The sequence below is a fragment of the Alosa pseudoharengus genome, unplaced genomic scaffold (assembly GCF_046254945.1).
Source record: "Alosa pseudoharengus isolate Yale_2024_CS ecotype anadromous, Long Island Sound unplaced genomic scaffold, YU_APseudo_1.1 YU_APseudo_1.1_scf_7, whole genome shotgun sequence".
Taxonomy (NCBI): domain Eukaryota; kingdom Metazoa; phylum Chordata; class Actinopteri; order Clupeiformes; family Clupeidae; genus Alosa; species Alosa pseudoharengus.
The window spans coordinates 10,187,045-10,208,536 of NW_027468859.1; the positions used below are offsets into that span (position 1 = coordinate 10,187,045).

A 21,492-nucleotide genomic window follows, 5' to 3' on the forward strand; every position below is an offset into this window, starting at 1 on the left:
ATTTTGGCGGGTGATAATAAAAACTTACTAGCCAGTTTGGCCGGTGATGCATGAGGCATTAAATGCATGATACATAAGGCTCTGTTTTCGGTCATATATCCCCGGCAGTACTTCCTACATTTCCCATGACCACTGTGCCGCTACGTCGGCTGCACGCAGTTTGCAGTGAAACCAGCGCGAGAGACCATGGAAACGAACGGAGCGTCTACCAGAAAACACAAGGAATTAGAAGAACGAACGGAGCCAGAGCAGGGAGCATAGACTGAAAGAGGAGGGAGTTAACCAGTAAAGTAAAGTAAAAAGTACCTAACACATGTACATAACACAAATGCATAATACATTACGAAATATTAACGCAATTGCATTGTGTTTACCTATTTCCTTTGTGGGGGGCTGATGTCATGTAACGGAGGCCGCAAAACCTGAAGCAGCAAGATCGTTTATTGTATTGTCTATGGAGTTAGCTGAAGATGGAACGCGAGGAGCTTGTAGGCGAACATTTTCAGTTTTAAAAAGGTCGCCTGATCAGTTATCACCACCACCACACGCATCACGCACTGTGCATAGGGCTCCAAGAGACAGAAGAGGGACCAACATTTAGCCAATAAACAGTAGCTGTACTGCAAACTGTTTTTCACTCTTGTTAGAGAAAGTAGGCTATACAATGTCAACATGCACCAACAGCATGTTACATAAAGATGATACTTTTCGGGTCCTCTCTATAAAGATCCAACTTGAACATAGGCCCTATGCTACTCCATTTAATTGAGAATGCGTCTGAGTGTGCAGGAGAGGGAGAGAAAACGAGTGGCAGGTTCTAGCTGGCTTGTCATTGTTGATGATAATTGATATCTTCTTTTTATTAAGTTAAGATTAAACTAAATGCGGCAGTGGTTGGTACAGACTGATGGGGGCGAGAATAGGAATGAAGCAGGGGATGAGGATATCGACAGAGAAATAGATAGATAGATCCCAAACATGAAATGAAGTGAAGTGCACTTCTGTGTATATTTTGTGGTATGTATTCATGCCAACAATGTTAATACAATGACCAAATGCATTCAGTGACACTCATCTCATAAACTCATAATTCTCTTATTTTCACCGAAAAAAAAAATGGCTAATAGAAATTCTAATTGGCTAGTAACTTTAGAAAGTTACCAGCCACATTGGCTGGTGATCAAAAAAGTTAATTTAGAACCCTGCTTATAATCCCTTGGTTTGTTTTCTCCAACTTTATGGGGTCTCATAGGAGAATAATACAAGCTGTTTTGTCAAAGGAGATTTAGGAAGGTATTATGAGTAGGGGTTCCAATATTGTGTGCAACGTGTTTTTCTTGAAAAATGTATTTCATTATGAGATTTTCCGTTTTTTCAGAATAAATTTGTTTCCTTTGAAGGTTGGATTTTTCCTCATTAAATCACCATTTATACCTGTTTTTAGTGAACTTTACCAAAGATGCCAATAATTCTGGAGGGTACAACCATGAGTTCTACAGAAGATGATATAAATCATGTAACTAAAGGGACTGTATTTGTACTGCTAATTCCCAGAGGACATCATCATTTGCATGGTCATCCTGTATTTATTTCATTTGTTGTGTTTATGCAGTTTTACCAGCTTTTAAATGTGTGTCTGAACATGCCATTCTGTGTACAAAAATGATCATTCAAACAGCCATCATCAGATAGCATGTCACTGAGATAGTCGCACATCATTATCTTGTCCATGTTAAAGACATTTATTTACAAGGAATACATTTGGAATTGGATAACTTTACACATGGAATAACTCTTCCAATCCCGGTTATTATCAAAGAAGCTCTTTTATTTAATGGTAAGAAAGTTTTTACATCTGACATTTTTGTATAGTTTATCCAGTATGAATGATTTCATGATGATTTCTTTCTTGTATTTATTTTCTGATTTACCAAGTGAGTGCATTATTTAAAATATATGAAAACTTTCTTTGAAAGTTAGAGCTAGTCTGAAAAAGGTTGTGAGCTACTGGTAGCTCATGAGCTACATGTTGGAGACCCCTGTAGGTAAGTGATATAATGTATCTCCTGTGTGGATCTTCTGGTGTACAGCAGATATCCTGACATTCGACTAAACGGCTTTCTACATTGAGAAGTAAGGATGGGGCTTTTCTCCTGTATGTGTGCCCTGATGGATGGTGACCTCTGACTTAGTCCTGAAACTCTTCCCGCATGTAGTACAATGATGCTTCTCTCCTGTGTGGATCCTCTGGTGTTTCTTGAGATTACATGTTTGACTAAATGACTTTCCACAGTCAGAGCAAATATGTGGTTTTTCTCCTGTATGTGTGCGCTGATGGATGGTGACCTCGTACTTAGTCCTGAAACTCTTCCAACATGTAGTACACTGATGTGGCTTTTGTCCTGTGTGAATCTTCTGGTGTTCCTTGAGACTAGATGTTTGACTAAATGACTTTCCACAGTCAGAGCACATATGTGGTTTTTCTCCTGTATGTGTGCGCTGATGGATGGTGACCTTTGACTTACTCCTAAAACCCTTCCCGCATGTAGTACACTGGTGTGTTTTTTCTCCTGTATGTGTGCGCTGATGACTGGTGACCTCATACTTAGTCCTGAAACTCTTCCTACATGTAGTACAATGATATGTTTTTTGTCCTGTGTGGATCCTCTGGTGTACCTTGAGATTATATGATTGACTAAATGACTTTCCACAGTCAGAGCACATATGTGTTTTTTCTCCTGTATGTGTCCGCTGATGACTAGTGATGTCTGATTTAGTCCTGAAACTCTTCCCGCATGTATTACAATGATGTGGCTTTTCTCCTGTGTGAATCTTCTGGTGTTCCTTGAGACTATATGTTCGACTAAATGACTTTCCACAGTCAGAGCACACATGTTGTTTTTGTCCTGTATGTGTGTGCTGATGGACGGTGACCTCTGACTTAGTCCTGAAACTCTTCCCACATGTAGCACACTGATGTGGCTTTTCTTCTCTGTTTATCTGGTAGTGGCCATATTCTTTTAAATCAGATTCTTCCTCCTGTTTAATTTCCATCAGTGGAGAATTTTCTTCTTTGCAGTTGAAGATTTGTGATGTGTGTGTCTCAGTCTGAGAGTCATGATGCAGTCCGGGGTTTTCATTTTCTCTCTGACACGCAGACAGATACTCTTGAATGAAATCATCAAACTCTTCTTCTTTTACCTCCTCTTTCATTGGCACAGGCAGCAGTGTTGGTTCAGTAAATCCAGACATTTCAGATTCCAGATCTCTTTTGTAGTCCAAATCCAGTCAAACTTGTCATCAATTGAAGGATTAAGTAGCACAGACGTTCAAATAAAATAAATGAAGTATAGGAGTACTGATAATTACATGTATAGAGTATATGTTTACAGCATCCCAGTGCCTGCCTGTACACATATGAGTTCAGAAATCTGACTCTGCTGGGAGGTGTTGATATAATGCCTCTTCTGTCCCACCCATTACGTTACTGGATTCAAATCTAACCAATTGATAGCAGGAGCTTTTGGAATGCAAACTTGACTGACTAGACTGTTTACACATTTGATGGTCCTCAGGTGGATATGGGCCTAGTTCAACTTGCCTGAAAGAGCGTTATAGGTGGGGGTTGGGTGGAGGTGTGAAATGAAAAGGGTTGAGGAGGAGGGGCGGGGTAACCAACAAAGAAAGCTTCCATTTTTCCTTAAAGCTTTTCCTACTTCATGCCCGTGCTAATTTATTTTATTTACTTCACTTCCGTTGTAGTTATATTTTTGTCCATTAGTATTTTGCCTCTGTGTTTGTATTCTTAAACAAACAAAGACAACAAGTAGGCTCAGTATGATACCATCTACAGTACCCTCCAGAATTATTGACAACTTTGGTAAAGTATATCAGCTAATCTTTTGGTGATTTATTGTTATCTCACAATGAAAACAATGAGGAAAATCCTCTTTGAGAACAAGGGGAAAATCTCATGAAGAAATAAATACTTTTAACAAAAACACATTGTCTGCAATTATTGGTACCCCTAGAGAATCTTATATACAAAAACATTTTCCTATTTATATTCAACTCATTTAAAGGGAAACTTGGCAGGATTAGCTATATTTCCCCCACTGCTGGAGAAATTGTGCATTATGCTATTTCAAACTGTGGAAAAAGGTAACGATAAAGCACATGGATTTGTTTACAAGCTACCGAAACGGTTAGCATAAGTGCGGCAGAACAATATGGATGTGACAAGATAAGAAACACGATTTAAAACGAGTTTCTTGTTTCTCACTTCTCTTTCCGGGACGGTAGTCTCAATGTTGCAAGGTTGGTTTTCCGCCTGGGGACGCTAGGGGCAGCGGGGAAAGTCACCATTTTCACCGGAATAGGTCATTTAACCATCCAAATGATTTCTAAACGGGTTTATTACGTTGAAATAGTTGCCAAGTTTCCCTTTAAGTTAATCAGTGTCTGGGAACATGTATGACTTTCTTTTTCATTAAGGTATGAAAATAAAGTGACACATAGGGAAAATCCATTAGTCATTTTTCAACATGGGAAAGACAAGCGAATACACTAAATTTAAATGAAAAGAAAGTTTGTTGACATTTGTAAGTCAGGGAATGGATATAAAATCTACTTCATTGACAATGCCCATAAAAGGTTAAAAGGTTGTAATCAACTGGAAATGTGACAAATATGTTCGGACAAAGACCCATGGTTATCTTGCCCCCACGTACAGTATGGAGGATGGTAAGAGAGGCAAACAATTCCATAAGAACCAACGTTGGGAGTGTTACAGAAAAGGTCACGAGATGACGAAAAAATATCATCTTGGGGTCCCCCAAAACATCTTCAAAAGTGTCCTCACTAATAGATTATTTAGAGGGCATGCCAGGTAAAAAACATTTCCAGTCAATTACAAATGTAATCTGCAGGAGTTACTGAATGGCAGAGTGAATTTGTCTGGAATTGTGGTTTATTGTCAGATGAAATGAAAACTGTGCTCTTTGGCAAGAAACACTTTAGGTGGGTTTGGCGTACATAGAAGAATGACCATATTGAAAAGAGCCCCAGGCCTAATGATATTTATGGTGGAGGGGCTGTGATATTGTGGGGCTTGTATTTCCCACGGCATGAGAAACTTATGAAGGTGCCTTGTATCATGAACCCCCAGAAAAACCTGAACATTTTCCATGAAAATCTGTCTGCCAAGACACTGGTATCATGAACCCCCAGAAAAACCTGAACATTTTCCATGAAAATCTGTCTGCCAAGACACTAAAAGTGGGTCATGATTGGATCATTCATCTGGTGAATGAACCAAAACAAACGTCCAGATCAAAATAAAAATTGTTTACTTAACACAAAATCAAGCTTCTGCCATTGCCATCTCTGTACCCTGATCTAAACGCCATGGAACAGTAGGGTTAGTCATGGAGGAGAATGCACAAGTGTGTACCTAGGAATCGGGACGATCTGGGAGATTTTGTAAAGATAAATGGTCTTATAATCAGTGGCGTAACTATAGTAGGTGCAGCAAGTGCAGTCGGACCTCCCGGGGCCCGTCGCTACCCCCGCCCTGCCTCCTTTTTTTTAATTTATTTCGAACTTTAGAATGTTAGAGCACGGAGAGTGAAGCGTCACTTTGACGATCTATCGGAAGATGAGCGCTTAACCGATGCAGAGAGATACTTCAAAGTGCAGGTATTTAATGCAACTCTGGACATCATAATCAGTCAGCTCTCCCAAAGATTTGCAAGTATGCGGGAAACTTGTGATGTGTTTGAGTCTTTACGTCCTATGACCCTTCAACTCGCAGGTGATGATGAACTGCTTGAAAAGGCAAGACGTTTGTCAGACCATTATAGCAGGGACATTGCACCGACATTCCCAACACAACTCCTCTCATTCAGGTCTTGCTTTAAAGCAGAGATTTCACAGAAGTCATCTATTTTTCAACTTGCCAAAATGCTGGTGGTAGATTATGACAGTGTAACATCCACATTCGGGGAAGTGTCTCATGTTGTTTCTGACATTGCCTGTGACTGCAAAAGCTAAGCGATCTTTTTCCAAACTCAAACTTATTAAGACCTATACCTAAGGAGCAGCATGGGGCAGGAGAGGCTCCGTGGGTTAGCTATCCTGTCCATTGAAAATACGAGAGCCAGAGCATTAAATATAGGGAACACCGTTGACGATTTTGCACAACGAAAGGCTCGTAAGATGGCCTTCTTCTAATGGCCTAATTCACGCATATTGGGGATTGTATGCATATGAATGATTTTATTTGGTTTCTGGACGGTTAAATAAGTTAGGCTACATTAAGTTTTGTTTCTGCGCAGTGCGAGTTTATAAGCAAGCAATCTACGCTTGCAGTTTCAGCAGAGGGTTGAAGAAGCGCATTGAGTGTTCCCATAATTCCATGCGAGTTGATGTTAATGCAGTAATATTAGATTACCCTGGCCTGCAGGCTGTTAATAAAATAATTTTTTAATGTTTTTACATGTAATGGATATGTAGTCGTGTGTTTTTTATTTGAAATTGTAATCTGTAACTACTAAACTACGTCGGTGCCTCAGGCCCTTTGTATAAACAATTGAAGTCACCCTTAATGTGTATTGCATGTATCAGAGCTAATTCATCCTGGGCCAAAATTCATCGGTATGGGGCCCGCTTAGCGCTCTCGCACCTGGGCCCACCATTGGCTTGTTACGCCACTGCTTATAATCCCTTGGTTTGTATTCTCCAACTTTATGGGGTGTTATAGGAGAATAATACAAGCTGTTTTAATGTCAAAAGGAGGTTTAGGAAGGTATTATGAGTAGGGGTTTCAATATTGTGTGCAACGTGTTTTTCTTGAAAAATGTATTTTATTATGAGATTTTCCGTTTTTTTTAGAATAAATTTGTTTCCTTTGAAGGTTGGATTTTTCCTCATTAAATCACCATTTATACCTGTTTTTAGTGAACTTTACCAAAAGGTGCCAATAATTCTGGAGGGTACAACCATGAGTTCTACAGAAGATGATATAAATCATGTAACTAAAAGGACTGTATTTGTACTGCTAATTCCCAGAGGACATCATCATTTGCATGGTCATCCTGTATTTATTTCATTTGTTGTGTTTATGCAGTTTTACCAGCTTTTAAATGTGTGTCTGAACATGCCATTCTGTGTACAAAAATGATCATTCAAACAGCCATCATCAGATAGCATGTCACTGAGATAGTCACACCTCATTATCTTGTCCATGTTAAAGACATTTATTTACAAGGAATACATTTGGAATTGGATAACTTTACACATGGAATAACTCTTCAAATCTCGGTTACTATCAAAGAAGCTCTTTTTTTTAATGGTAAGAAAGTTTTTACATCTGACATTTTTGTTGTAGTTTATCCAGTATGAATGACTTCATGATGATTTCTTTCTTGTATTTATTTTCTGATTTACCAAGTGAGTGCATTATTTAAAATATATGAAAACTTTCTTTGAAAGTTAGAGCTAGTCTGAAAAAGGTTGTGAGCTACTGGTAGCTCATGAGCTACATGTTGGAGACCCCTGTAGGTAAGTGATATAATGTATCTCCTGTGTGGATCTTCTGGTGTACAGCAGATATCCTGACATAAGACTAAACGGCTTTCTACATTGAGAACTAAGGATGGGGCTTTTCTCCTGTATGTGTGCGCTGATGACTGGTGTCCTCTGACTTAGTCCTGAAACTCTTCCCGCATGTAGTACAATGATGTGGCTTTTCTCCTGTGTGGATCCTCTGGTGTTTCTTGAGACTAGATGTTTGACTAAATGACTTTCCACAGTCAGAGCACATATGTGGTTTCTCTCCTGTATGTGTCCGCTGATGACTAGTGATGTCTGATTTAGTCCTGAAACTCTTCCCACATGTAGTACAATGATGTGGCTTTTCTCCTGTGTGAATCTTCTGGTGTTTCTTGAGACTAGATGTTTGACTAAATGACTTTCCACAGTCAGAGCACATATGTGGTTTTTCTCCTGTATGTGTGCGCTGATGGATGGTGACCTCTGACTTACTCCTAAAACCCTTCCCGCATGTAGTACACTGGTGTGTTTTTTCTCCTGTATGTGTGCGCTGATGACTGGTGACCTCATACTTAGTCCTGAAACTCTTCCTACATGTAGTACAATGATATTTTTTTTGTCCTGTGTGGATCCTCTGGTGTACCTTGAGATTATATGATTGACTAAATGACTTTCCACAGTCAGAGCACATATGTGGTTTTTCTCCTGTATGTGTGTGCTGATGATAGGTGAAAGCTGACTTAGTCCTGAAACTCTTCCCGCATGTACTACACTGATGTGGCTTTTCTCCTGTGTGAATCTTCTGGTGTTCCTTGAGACTAGATGTTTGACTAAATTACTTTCCACAGTCAGAGCACATATGTGGTTTTTCTCCTGTATGTGTGCTCAGATGATAGGTCAAAGCTGACTTAGATTTGAAACTCTTCCCGCATGTAGTACACTGATGTGGCTTTTCTCCTGTATGTGTCCGCTGATGACTAGTGATGTCTGATTTAGTCCTGAAACTCTTCCCGCATGTATTACAATGATGTGGCTTTTCTCCTGTGTGAATCTTCTGGTGTTCCTTGAGACTAGATGTTCGAGTAAATGACTTTCCACAGTCAGAGCACACATGTTGTTTTTGTCCTGTATGTGTGTGCTGATGGACGGTGACCTCTGACTTAGTCCTGAAACTCTTCCCACATGTAGCACACTGATGTGGCTTTTCTTCTCTGTTTATCTGGTAGTGGCCATATTCTTTTAAATCAGATTCTTCCTCCTGTTTAATTTCCATCAGTGGAGAATTTTCTTCTTTGCAGTTGAAGATTTGTGATGTGTGTGTCTCAGTATGAGAGTCATGATGCAGTCCGGGGTTTTCATTTTCTCTCTGACACGCAGACAGATACTCTTGAATGAAATCATCAAACTCTTCTTCTTTTACCTCCTCTTTCATTGGCACAGGCAGCAGTGTTGGTTCAGTAAATCCAGACATTTCAGATTCCAGATCTCTTTTGTAGTCCAAATCCAGTCAAACTTGTCATCAATTGAAGGATTAAGTAGCACAGACGTTCAAATAAAATAAATGAAGTATAGGAGTACTGATAATTACATTTATAGAGTATATGTTTAGAGCATCCCAGTGCCTGCCTGTACACATATGAGTTCAGAAATCTGACTCTGCTGGGAGGTGTTGATATAATGCCTCTTCTGTCCCACCCATTACGTTACTGGATTCAAATCTAACCAATCGATAGCAGGAGCTTTTGGAATGCAAACTTGACTGACTAGACTGTTTACACATTTGATGGTCCTCAGGTGGATATGGGCCTAGTTCAACTTGCCTGAAAGAGCGTTATAGGTGGGGGTTGGGTGGAGGTGTGAAATGAAAAGGGTTGAGGAGGAGGGGCGGGGTAACCAACAAAGAAAGCTTCCATTTTTCCTTAAAGCTTTTCCTACTTCATGCCCGTGCTAATTTATTTTATTTACTTCACTTCCGTTGTAGTTATATTTTTGTCCATTAGTATTTTGCCTCTGTGTTTGTATTCTTAAACAAACAAAGACAACAAGTAGGCTCAGTATGATACCATCTACAGTACCCTCCAGAATTATTGACAACTTTGGTAAAGTATATCAGCTAATCTTTTGGTGATTTATTGTTATCTCACAATGAAAACAATGAGGAAAATCCTCTTTGAGAACAAGGGGAAAATCTCATGAAGAAATAAATACTTTTAACAAAAACACATTGTCTGCAATTATTGGTACCCCTAGAGAATCTTATATACAAAAACATTTTCCTATTTATATTCAACTCATTTAAAGGGAAACTTGGCAGGATTAGCTATATTTCCCCCACTGCTGGAGAAATTGTGCATTATGCTATTTCAAACTGTGGAAAAAGGTAACGATAAAGCACATGGATTTGTTTACAAGCTACCGAAACGGTTAGCATAAGTGCGGCAGAACAATATGGATGTGACAAGATAAGAAACACGATTTAAAACGAGTTTCTTGTTTCTCACTTCTCTTTCCGGGACGGTAGTCTCAATGTTGCAAGGTTGGTTTTCCGCCTGGGGACGCTAGGGGCAGCGGGGAAAGTCACCATTTTCACCGGAATAGGTGATTTAACCATCCAAATGATTTCTAAACGGGTTTATTACGTTGAAATAGTTGCCAAGTTTCCCTTTAAGTTAATCAGTGTCTGGGAACATGTATGACTTTCTTTTTCATTAAGGTATGAAAATAAAGTGACACATAGGGAAAATCCATTAGTCATTTTTCAACATGGGAAAGACAAGCGAATACACTAAATTTAAATGAAAAGAAAGTTTGTTGACATTTGTAAGTCAGGGAATGGATATAAAATCTACTTCATTGACAATGCCCATAAAAGGTTAAAAGGTTGTAATCAACTGGAAATGTGACAAATATGTTCGGACAAAGACCCATGGTTATCTTGCCCCCACGTACAGTATGGAGGATGGTAAGAGAGGCAAACAATTCCATAAGAACCAACGTTGGGAGTGTTACAGAAAAGGTCACGAGATGACGAAAAAATATCATCTTGGGGTCCCCCAAAACATCTTCAAAAGTGTCCTCACTAATAGATTATTTAGAGGGCATGCCAGGTAAAAAACATTTCCAGTCAATTACAAATGTAATCTGCAGGAGTTACTGAATGGCAGAGTGAATTTGTCTGGAATTGTGGTTTATTGTCAGATGAAATGAAAACTGTGCTCTTTGGCAAGAAACACTTTAGGTGGGTTTGGCGTACATAGAAGAATGACCATATTGAAAAGAGCCCCAGGCCTAATGATATTTATGGTGGAGGGGCTGTGATATTGTGGGGCTTGTATTTCCCACGGCATGAGAAACTTATGAAGGTGCCTTGTATCATGAACCCCCAGAAAAACCTGAACATTTTCCATGAAAATCTGTCTGCCAAGACACTGGTATCATGAACCCCCAGAAAAACCTGAACATTTTCCATGAAAATCTGTCTGCCAAGACACTAAAAGTGGGTCATGATTGGATCATTCATCTGGTGAATGAACCAAAACAAACGTCCAGATCAAAATAAAAATTGTTTACTTAACACAAAATCAAGCTTCTGCCATTGCCATCTCTGTACCCTGATCTAAACGCCATGGAACAGTAGGGTTAGTCATGGAGGAGAATGCACAAGTGTGTACCTAGGAATCGGGACGATCTGGGAGATTTTGTAAAGATAAATGGTCTTATAATCAGTGGCATAACTATAGTAGGTGCAGCAAGTGCAGTCGGACCTCCCGGGGCCCGTCGCTACCCCCGCCCTGCCTCCTTTTTTTTAATTTATTTCGAACTTTAGAATGTTAGAGCACGGAGAGTGAAGCGTCACTTTGACGATCTATCGGAAGATGAGCGCTTAACCGATGCAGAGAGATACTTCAAAGTGCAGGTATTTAATGCAACTCTGGACATCATAATCAGTCAGCTCTCCCAAAGATTTGCAAGTATGCGGGAAACTTGTGATGTGTTTGAGTCTTTACGTCCTATGACCCTTCAACTCGCAGGTGATGATGAACTGCTTGAAAAGGCAAGACGTTTGTCAGACCATTATAGCAGGGACATTGCACCGACATTCCCAACACAACTCCTCTCATTCAGGTCTTGCTTTAAAGCAGAGATTTCACAGAAGTCATCTATTTTTCAACTTGCCAAAATGCTGGTGGTAGATTATGACAGTGTAACATCCACATTCGGGGAAGTGTCTCATGTTGTTTCTGACATTGCCTGTGACTGCAAAAGCTAAGCGATCTTTTTCCAAACTCAAACTTATTAAGACCTATACCTAAGGAGCAGCATGGGGCAGGAGAGGCTCCGTGGGTTAGCTATCCTGTCCATTGAAAATACGAGAGCCAGAGCATTAAATATAGGGAACACCGTTGACGATTTTGCACAACGAAAGGCTCGTAAGATGGCCTTCTTCTAATGGCCTAATTCACGCATATTGGGGATTGTATGCATATGAATGATTTTATTTGGTTTCTGGACGGTTAAATAAGTTAGGCTACATTAAGTTTTGTTTCTGCGCAGTGCGAGTTTATAAGCAAGCAATCTACGCTTGCAGTTTCAGCAGAGGGTTGAAGAAGCGCATTGAGTGTTCCCATAATTCCATGCGAGTTGATGTTAATGCAGTAATATTAGATTACCCTGGCCTGCAGGCTGTTAATAAAATAATTTTTTAATGTTTTTACATGTAATGGATATGTAGTCGTGTGTTTTTTATTTGAAATTGTAATCTGTAACTACTAAACTACGTCGGTGCCTCAGGCCCTTTGTATAAACAATTGAAGTCACCCTTAATGTGTATTGCATGTATCAGAGCTAATTCATCCTGGGCCAAAATTCATCGGTATGGGGCCCGCTTAGCGCTCTCGCACCTGGGCCCACCATTGGCTTGTTACGCCACTGCTTATAATCCCTTGGTTTGTATTCTCCAACTTTATGGGGTGTTATAGGAGAATAATACAAGCTGTTTTAATGTCAAAAGGAGGTTTAGGAAGGTATTATGAGTAGGGGTTTCAATATTGTGTGCAACGTGTTTTTCTTGAAAAATGTATTTTATTATGAGATTTTCCGTTTTTTCAGAATAAATTTGTTTCCTTTGAAGGTTGGATTTTTCCTCATTAAATCACCATTTATACCTGTTTTTAGTGAACTTTACCAAAAGGTGCCAATAACTCTGGAGGGTACAACCATGAGTTCTACAGAAGATGATATAAATCATGTAACTAAAAGGACTGTATTTGTACTGCTAATTCCCAGAGGACATCATCATTTGCATGGTCATCCTGTATTTATTTCATTTGTTGTGTTTATGCAGTTTTACCAGCTTTTAAATGTGTGTCTGAACATGCCATTCTGTGTACAAAAATGATCATTCAAACAGCCATCATCAGATAGCATGTCACTGAGATAGTCACACCTCATTATCTTGTCCATGTTAAAGACATTTATTTACAAGGAATACATTTGGAATTGGATAACTTTACACATGGAATAACTCTTCAAATCTCGGTTACTATCAAAGAAGCTCTTTTTTTTAATGGTAAGAAAGTTTTTACATCTGACATTTTTGTTGTAGTTTATCCAGTATGAATGACTTCATGATGATTTCTTTCTTGTATTTATTTTCTGATTTACCAAGTGAGTGCATTATTTAAAATATATGAAAACTTTCTTTGAAAGTTAGAGCTAGTCTGAAAAAGGTTGTGAGCTACTGGTAGCTCATGAGCTACATGTTGGAGACCCCTGTAGGTAAGTGATATAATGTATCTCCTGTGTGGATCTTCTGGTGTACAGCAGATATCCTGACATAAGACTAAACGGCTTTCTACATTGAGAACTAAGGATGGGGCTTTTCTCCTGTATGTGTGCGCTGATGACTGGTGTCCTCTGACTTAGTCCTGAAACTCTTCCCGCATGTAGTACAATGATGTGGCTTTTCTCCTGTGTGGATCCTCTGGTGTTTCTTGAGACTAGATGTTTGACTAAATGACTTTCCACAGTCAGAGCACATATGTGGTTTCTCTCCTGTATGTGTCCGCTGATGACTAGTGATGTCTGATTTAGTCCTGAAACTCTTCCCACATGTAGTACAATGATGTGGCTTTTCTCCTGTGTGAATCTTCTGGTGTTTCTTGAGACTAGATGTTTGACTAAATGACTTTCCACAGTCAGAGCACATATGTGGTTTTTCTCCTGTATGTGTGCGCTGATGGATGGTGACCTCTGACTTACTCCTAAAACCCTTCCCGCATGTAGTACACTGGTGTGTTTTTTCTCCTGTATGTGTGCGCTGATGACTGGTGACCTCATACTTAGTCCTGAAACTCTTCCTACATGTAGTACAATGATATTTTTTTTGTCCTGTGTGGATCCTCTGGTGTACCTTGAGATTATATGATTGACTAAATGACTTTCCACAGTCAGAGCACATATGTGGTTTTTCTCCTGTATGTGTGTGCTGATGATAGGTGAAAGCTGACTTAGTCCTGAAACTCTTCCCGCATGTACTACACTGATGTGGCTTTTCTCCTGTGTGAATCTTCTGGTGTTCCTTGAGACTAGATGTTTGACTAAATTACTTTCCACAGTCAGAGCACATATGTGGTTTTTCTCCTGTATGTGTGCTCAGATGATAGGTCAAAGCTGACTTAGATTTGAAACTCTTCCCGCATGTAGTACACTGATGTGGCTTTTCTCCTGTATGTGTCCGCTGATGACTAGTGATGTCTGATTTAGTCCTGAAACTCTTCCCGCATGTATTACAATGATGTGGCTTTTCTCCTGTGTGAATCTTCTGGTGTTCCTTGAGACTAGATGTTCGAGTAAATGACTTTCCACAGTCAGAGCACACATGTTGTTTTTGTCCTGTATGTGTGTGCTGATGGACGGTGACCTCTGACTTAGTCCTGAAACTCTTCCCACATGTAGCACACTGATGTGGCTTTTCTTCTCTGTTTATCTGGTAGTGGCCATATTCTTTTAAATCAGATTCTTCCTCCTGTTTAATTTCCATCAGTGGAGAATTTTCTTCTTTGCAGTTGAAGATTTGTGATGTGTGTGTCTCAGTATGAGAGTCATGATGCAGTCCGGGGTTTTCATTTTCTCTCTGACACGCAGACAGATACTCTTGAATGAAATCATCAAACTCTTCTTCTTTTACCTCCTCTTTCATTGGCACAGGCAGCAGTGTTGGTTCAGTAAATCCAGACATTTCAGATTCCAGATCTCTTTTGTAGTCCAAATCCAGTCAAACTTGTCATCAATTGAAGGATTAAGTAGCACAGACGTTCAAATAAAATAAATGAAGTATAGGAGTACTGATAATTACATTTATAGAGTATATGTTTAGAGCATCCCAGTGCCTGCCTGTACACATATGAGTTCAGAAATCTGACTCTGCTGGGAGGTGTTGATATAATGCCTCTTCTGTCCCACCCATTACGTTACTGGATTCAAATCTAACCAATCGATAGCAGGAGCTTTTGGAATGCAAACTTGACTGACTAGACTGTTTACACATTTGATGGTCCTCAGGTGGATATGGGCCTAGTTCAACTTGCCTGAAAGAGCGTTATAGGTGGGGGTTGGGTGGAGGTGTGAAATGAAAAGGGTTGAGGAGGAGGGGCGGGGTAACCAACAAAGAAAGCTTCCATTTTTCCTTAAAGCTTTTCCTACTTCATGCCCGTGCTAATTTATTTTATTTACTTCACTTCCGTTGTAGTTATATTTTTGTCCATTAGTATTTTGCCTCTGTGTTTGTATTCTTAAACAAACAAAGACAACAAGTAGGCTCAGTATGATACCATCTACAGTACCCTCCAGAATTATTGACAACTTTGGTAAAGTATATCAGCTAATCTTTTGGTGATTTATTGTTATCTCACAATGAAAACAATGAGGAAAATCCTCTTTGAGAACAAGGGGAAAATCTCATGAAGAAATAAATACTTTTAACAAAAACACATTGTCTGCAATTATTGGTACCCCTAGAGAATCTTATATACAAAAACATTTTCCTATTTATATTCAACTCATTTAAAGGGAAACTTGGCAGGATTAGCTATATTTCCCCCACTGCTGGAGAAATTGTGCATTATGCTATTTCAAACTGTGGAAAAAGGTAACGATAAAGCACATGGATTTGTTTACAAGCTACCGAAACGGTTAGCATAAGTGCGGCAGAACAATATGGATGTGACAAGATAAGAAACACGATTTAAAACGAGTTTCTTGTTTCTCACTTCTCTTTCCGGGACGGTAGTCTCAATGTTGCAAGGTTGGTTTTCCGCCTGGGGACGCTAGGGGCAGCGGGGAAAGTCACCATTTTCACCGGAATAGGTGATTTAACCATCCAAATGATTTCTAAACGGGTTTATTACGTTGAAATAGTTGCCAAGTTTCCCTTTAAGTTAATCAGTGTCTGGGAACATGTATGACTTTCTTTTTCATTAAGGTATGAAAATAAAGTGACACATAGGGAAAATCCATTAGTCATTTTTCAACATGGGAAAGACAAGCGAATACACTAAATTTAAATGAAAAGAAAGTTTGTTGACATTTGTAAGTCAGGGAATGGATATAAAATCTACTTCATTGACAATGCCCATAAAAGGTTAAAAGGTTGTAATCAACTGGAAATGTGACAAATATGTTCGGACAAAGACCCATGGTTATCTTGCCCCCACGTACAGTATGGAGGATGGTAAGAGAGGCAAACAATTCCATAAGAACCAACGTTGGGAGTGTTACAGAAAAGGTCACGAGATGACGAAAAAATATCATCTTGGGGTCCCCCAAAACATCTTCAAAAGTGTCCTCACTAATAGATTATTTAGAGGGCATGCCAGGTAAAAAACATTTCCAGTCAATTACAAATGTAATCTGCAGGAGTTACTGAATGGCAGAGTGAATTTGTCTGGAATTGTGGTTTATTGTCAGATGAAATGAAAACTGTGCTCTTTGGCAAGAAACACTTTAGGTGGGTTTGGCGTACATAGAAGAATGACCATACTGAAAAGAGCCCAGGGCCTAATGACATTTATGGTGGAGGGGCTGTGATATTGTGGGGCTTGTATTCCCTACGGCATGAGAACCTTATTAAGGTGCCTGGTATCATGAACCCCCAGAAAAACCTGAACATTTTCCATGAAAATCTGTCTGCCAAGACACTAAAAGTGGGTCATGATTGGATCATTCATCTGGTGAATGAACCAAAACAAACGTCCAGATCAAAATAAAAATTGTTTACTAAACACAAAATCAAGCTTCTGCCATTGCCATCTCTGTCTCCTGATCTAAACGCCATGGAACAGTAGGGTTAGTCAAGGAGGAGAATGCACAAGTGTGGACCTAGGAATCGGGATGATCTAGGGAGATTTTGTAAAGATAAATGGTCTTATAATCAGGGTTCTAAATTAACACCCGCCAACCCGCCAAATGCGGGTTAAAATTCATTTTGGCGGGTGATAATAAAAACTTACTAGCCAGTTTGGCCGGTGATGCATGAGGCATTAAATGCATGATACATAAGGCTCTGTTTTCGGTCATATATCCCCGGCAGTACTTCCTACATTTCCCATGACCACTGTGCCGCTACGTCGGCTGCACGCAGTTTGCAGTGAAACCAGCGCTAGAGACCATGGAAACGAACGGAGCGTCTACCAGAAAACACAAGGAATTAGAAGAACGAACGGAGCCAGAGCAGGGAGCATAGACTGAAAGAGGAGGGAGTTAACCAGTAAAGTAAAGTAAAAAGTACCTAACACATGTACATAACACAAATGCATAATACATTACGAAATATTAACGCAATTGCATTGTGTTTACCTATTTCCTTTGTGGGGGGCTGATGTCATGTAACGGAGGCCGCAAAACCTGAAGCAGCAAGATCGTTTATTGTATTGTCTATGGAGTTAGCTGAAGATGGAACGCGAGGAGCTTGTAGGCGAACATTTTCAGTTTTAAAAAGGTCGCCTGATCAGTTATCACCACCACCACACGCATCACGCACTGTGCATAGGGCACCAAGAGACAGAAGAGGGACCAACATTTAGCCAATAAACAGTAGCTGTACTGCAAACTGTTTTTCACTCTTGTTAGAGAAAGTAGGCTATACAATGTCAACATGCACCAACAGCATGTTACATAAAGATGATACTTTTCGGGTCCTCTCTATAAAGATCCAACTTGAACATAGGCCCTATGCTACTCCATTTAATTGAGAATGCGTCTGAGTGTGCAGGAGAGGGAGAGAAAACGAGTGGCAGGTTCTAGCTGGCTTGTCATTGTTGATGATAATTGATATCTTCTTTTTATTAAGTTAAGATTAAACTAAATGCGGCAGTGGTTGGTACAGACTGATGGGGGCGAGAATAGGAATGAAGCAGGGGATGAGGATATCGACAGAGAAATAGATAGATAGATCCCAAACATGAAATGAAGTGAAGTGCACTTCTGTGTATATTTTGTGGTATGTATTCATGCCAACAATGTTAATACAATGACCAAATGCATTCAGTGACACTCATCTCATAAACTCATAATTCTCTTATTTTCACCGAAAAAAAAAATGGCTAATAGAAATTCTAATTGGCTAGTAACTTTAGAAAGTTACCAGCCACATTGGCTGGTGATCAAAAAAGTTAATTTAGAACCCTGCTTATAATCCCTTGGTTTGTTTTCTCCAACTTTATGGGGTCTCATAGGAGAATAATACAAGCTGTTTTGTCAAAGGAGATTTAGGAAGGTATTATGAGTAGGGGTTCCAATATTGTGTGCAACGTGTTTTTCTTGAAAAATGTATTTCATTATGAGATTTTCCGTTTTTTCAGAATAAATTTGTTTCCTTTGAAGGTTGGATTTTTCCTCATTAAATCACCATTTATACCTGTTTTTAGTGAACTTTACCAAAGATGCCAATAATTCTGGAGGGTACAACCATGAGTTCTACAGAAGATGATATAAATCATGTAACTAAAGGGACTGTATTTGTACTGCTAATTCCCAGAGGACATCATCATTTGCATGGTCATCCTGTATTTATTTCATTTGTTGTGTTTATGCAGTTTTACCAGCTTTTAAATGTGTGTCTGAACATGCCATTCTGTGTACAAAAATGATCATTCAAACAGCCATCATCAGATAGCATGTCACTGAGATAGTCGCACATCATTATCTTGTCCATGTTAAAGACATTTATTTACAAGGAATACATTTGGAATTGGATAACTTTACACATGGAATAACTCTTCCAATCCCGGTTATTATCAAAGAAGCTCTTTTATTTAATGGTAAGAAAGTTTTTACATCTGACATTTTTGTATAGTTTATCCAGTATGAATGATTTCATGATGATTTCTTTCTTGTATTTATTTTCTGATTTACCAAGTGAGTGCATTATTTAAAATATATGAAAACTTTCTTTGAAAGTTAGAGCTAGTCTGAAAAAGGTTGTGAGCTACTGGTAGCTCATGAGCTACATGTTGGAGACCCCTGTAGGTAAGTGATATAATGTATCTCCTGTGTGGATCTTCTGGTGTACAGCAGATATCCTGACATTCGACTAAACGGCTTTCTACATTGAGAAGTAAGGATGGGGCTTTTCTCCTGTATGTGTGCCCTGATGGATGGTGACCTCTGACTTAGTCCTGAAACTCTTCCCGCATGTAGTACAATGATGCTTCTCTCCTGTGTGGATCCTCTGGTGTTTCTTGAGATTACATGTTTGACTAAATGACTTTCCACAGTCAGAGCAAATATGTGGTTTTTCTCCTGTATGTGTGCGCTGATGGATGGTGACCTCGTACTTAGTCCTGAAACTCTTCCAACATGTAGTACACTGATGTGGCTTTTGTCCTGTGTGAATCTTCTGGTGTTCCTTGAGACTAGATGTTTGACTAAATGACTTTCCACAGTCAGAGCACATATGTGGTTTTTCTCCTGTATGTGTGCGCTGATGGATGGTGACCTTTGACTTACTCCTAAAACCCTTCCCGCATGTAGTACACTGGTGTGTTTTTTCTCCTGTATGTGTGCGCTGATGACTGGTGACCTCATACTTAGTCCTGAAACTCTTCCTACATGTAGTACAATGATATGTTTTTTGTCCTGTGTGGATCCTCTGGTGTACCTTGAGATTATATGATTGACTAAATGACTTTCCACAGTCAGAGCACATATGTGTTTTTTCTCCTGTATGTGTCCGCTGATGACTAGTGATGTCTGATTTAGTCCTGAAACTCTTCCCGCATGTATTACAATGATGTGGCTTTTCTCCTGTGTGAATCTTCTGGTGTTCCTTGAGACTATATGTTCGACTAAATGACTTTCCACAGTCAGAGCACACATGTTGTTTTTGTCCTGTATGTGTGTGCTGATGGACGGTGACCTCTGACTTAGTCCTGAAACTCTTCCCACATGTAGCACACTGATGTGGCTTTTCTTCTCTGTTTATCTGGTAGTGGCCATATTCTTTTAAATCAGATTCTTCCTCCTGTTTAATTTCCATCAGTGGAGAATTTTCTTCTTTGCAGTTGAAGATTTGTGATGTGTGTGTCTCAGTCTGAGAGTCATGATGCAGTCCGGGGTTTTCATTTTCTCTCTGACACGCAGACAGATACTCTTGAATGAAATCATCAAACTCTTCTTCTTTTACCTCCTCTTTCATTGGCACAGGCAGCAGTGTTGGTTCAGTAAATCCAGACATTTCAGATTCCAGATCTCTTTTGTAGTCCAAATCCAGTCAAACTTGTCATCAATTGAAGGATTAAGTAGCACAGACGTTCAAATAAAATAAATGAAGTATAGGAGTACTGATAATTACATGTATAGAGTATATGTTTACAGCATCCCAGTGCCTGCCTGTACACATATGAGTTCAGAAATCTGACTCTGCTGGGAGGTGTTGATATAATGCCTCTTCTGTCCCACCCATTACGTTACTGGATTCAAATCTAACCAATTGATAGCAGGAGCTTTTGGAATGCAAACTTGACTGACTAGACTGTTTACACATTTGATGGTCCTCAGGTGGATATGGGCCTAGTTCAACTTGCCTGAAAGAGCGTTATAGGTGGGGGTTGGGTGGAGGTGTGAAATGAAAAGGGTTGAGGAGGAGGGGCGGGGTAACCAACAAAGAAAGCTTCCATTTTTCCTTAAAGCTTTTCCTACTTCATGCCCGTGCTAATTTATTTTATTTACTTCACTTCCGTTGTAGTTATATTTTTGTCCATTAGTATTTTGCCTCTGTGTTTGTATTCTTAAACAAACAAAGACAACAAGTAGGCTCAGTATGATACCATCTACAGTACCCTCCAGAATTATTGACAACTTTGGTAAAGTATATCAGCTAATCTTTTGGTGATTTATTGTTATCTCACAATGAAAACAATGAGGAAAATCCTCTTTGAGAACAAGGGGAAAATCTCATGAAGAAATAAATACTTTTAACAAAAACACATTGTCTGCAATTATTGGTACCCCTAGAGAATCTTATATACAAAAACATTTTCCTATTTATATTCAACTCATTTAAAGGGAAACTTGGCAGGATTAGCTATATTTCCCCCACTGCTGGAGAAATTGTGCATTATGCTATTTCAAACTGTGGAAAAAGGTAACGATAAAGCACATGGATTTGTTTACAAGCTACCGAAACGGTTAGCATAAGTGCGGCAGAACAATATGGATGTGACAAGATAAGAAACACGATTTAAAACGAGTTTCTTGTTTCTCACTTCTCTTTCCGGGACGGTAGTCTCAATGTTGCAAGGTTGGTTTTCCGCCTGGGGACGCTAGGGGCAGCGGGGAAAGTCACCATTTTCACCGGAATAGGTGATTTAACCATCCAAATGATTTCTAAACGGGTTTATTACGTTGAAATAGTTGCCAAGTTTCCCTTTAAGTTAATCAGTG

General features: G+C 39.4%; 1 protein-coding gene and 1 pseudogene across 1 annotated transcript; both read right to left on the bottom strand.

The window, feature by feature from the left end:
• Positions 1–2,121: 2,121 nt before the first annotated feature.
• LOC143110312 (uncharacterized) lies at positions 2,122–3,054 on the bottom strand. Its single transcript, XM_076273197.1, has 2 exons — positions 2,645–3,054; positions 2,122–2,560 (listed from the first exon to the last, which is right to left on the bottom strand). The coding sequence occupies exons 1-2, from the start codon at positions 3,052–3,054 to the stop codon at positions 2,122–2,124; spliced, it is 849 nt and encodes a 282-aa protein (XP_076129312.1).
• A 10,363-nt stretch (positions 3,055–13,417) lies between these two features.
• LOC143110314 (uncharacterized) lies at positions 13,418–14,593 on the bottom strand (annotated as a pseudogene).
• Between the last annotated feature and the right edge of the window lie 6,899 nt (positions 14,594–21,492).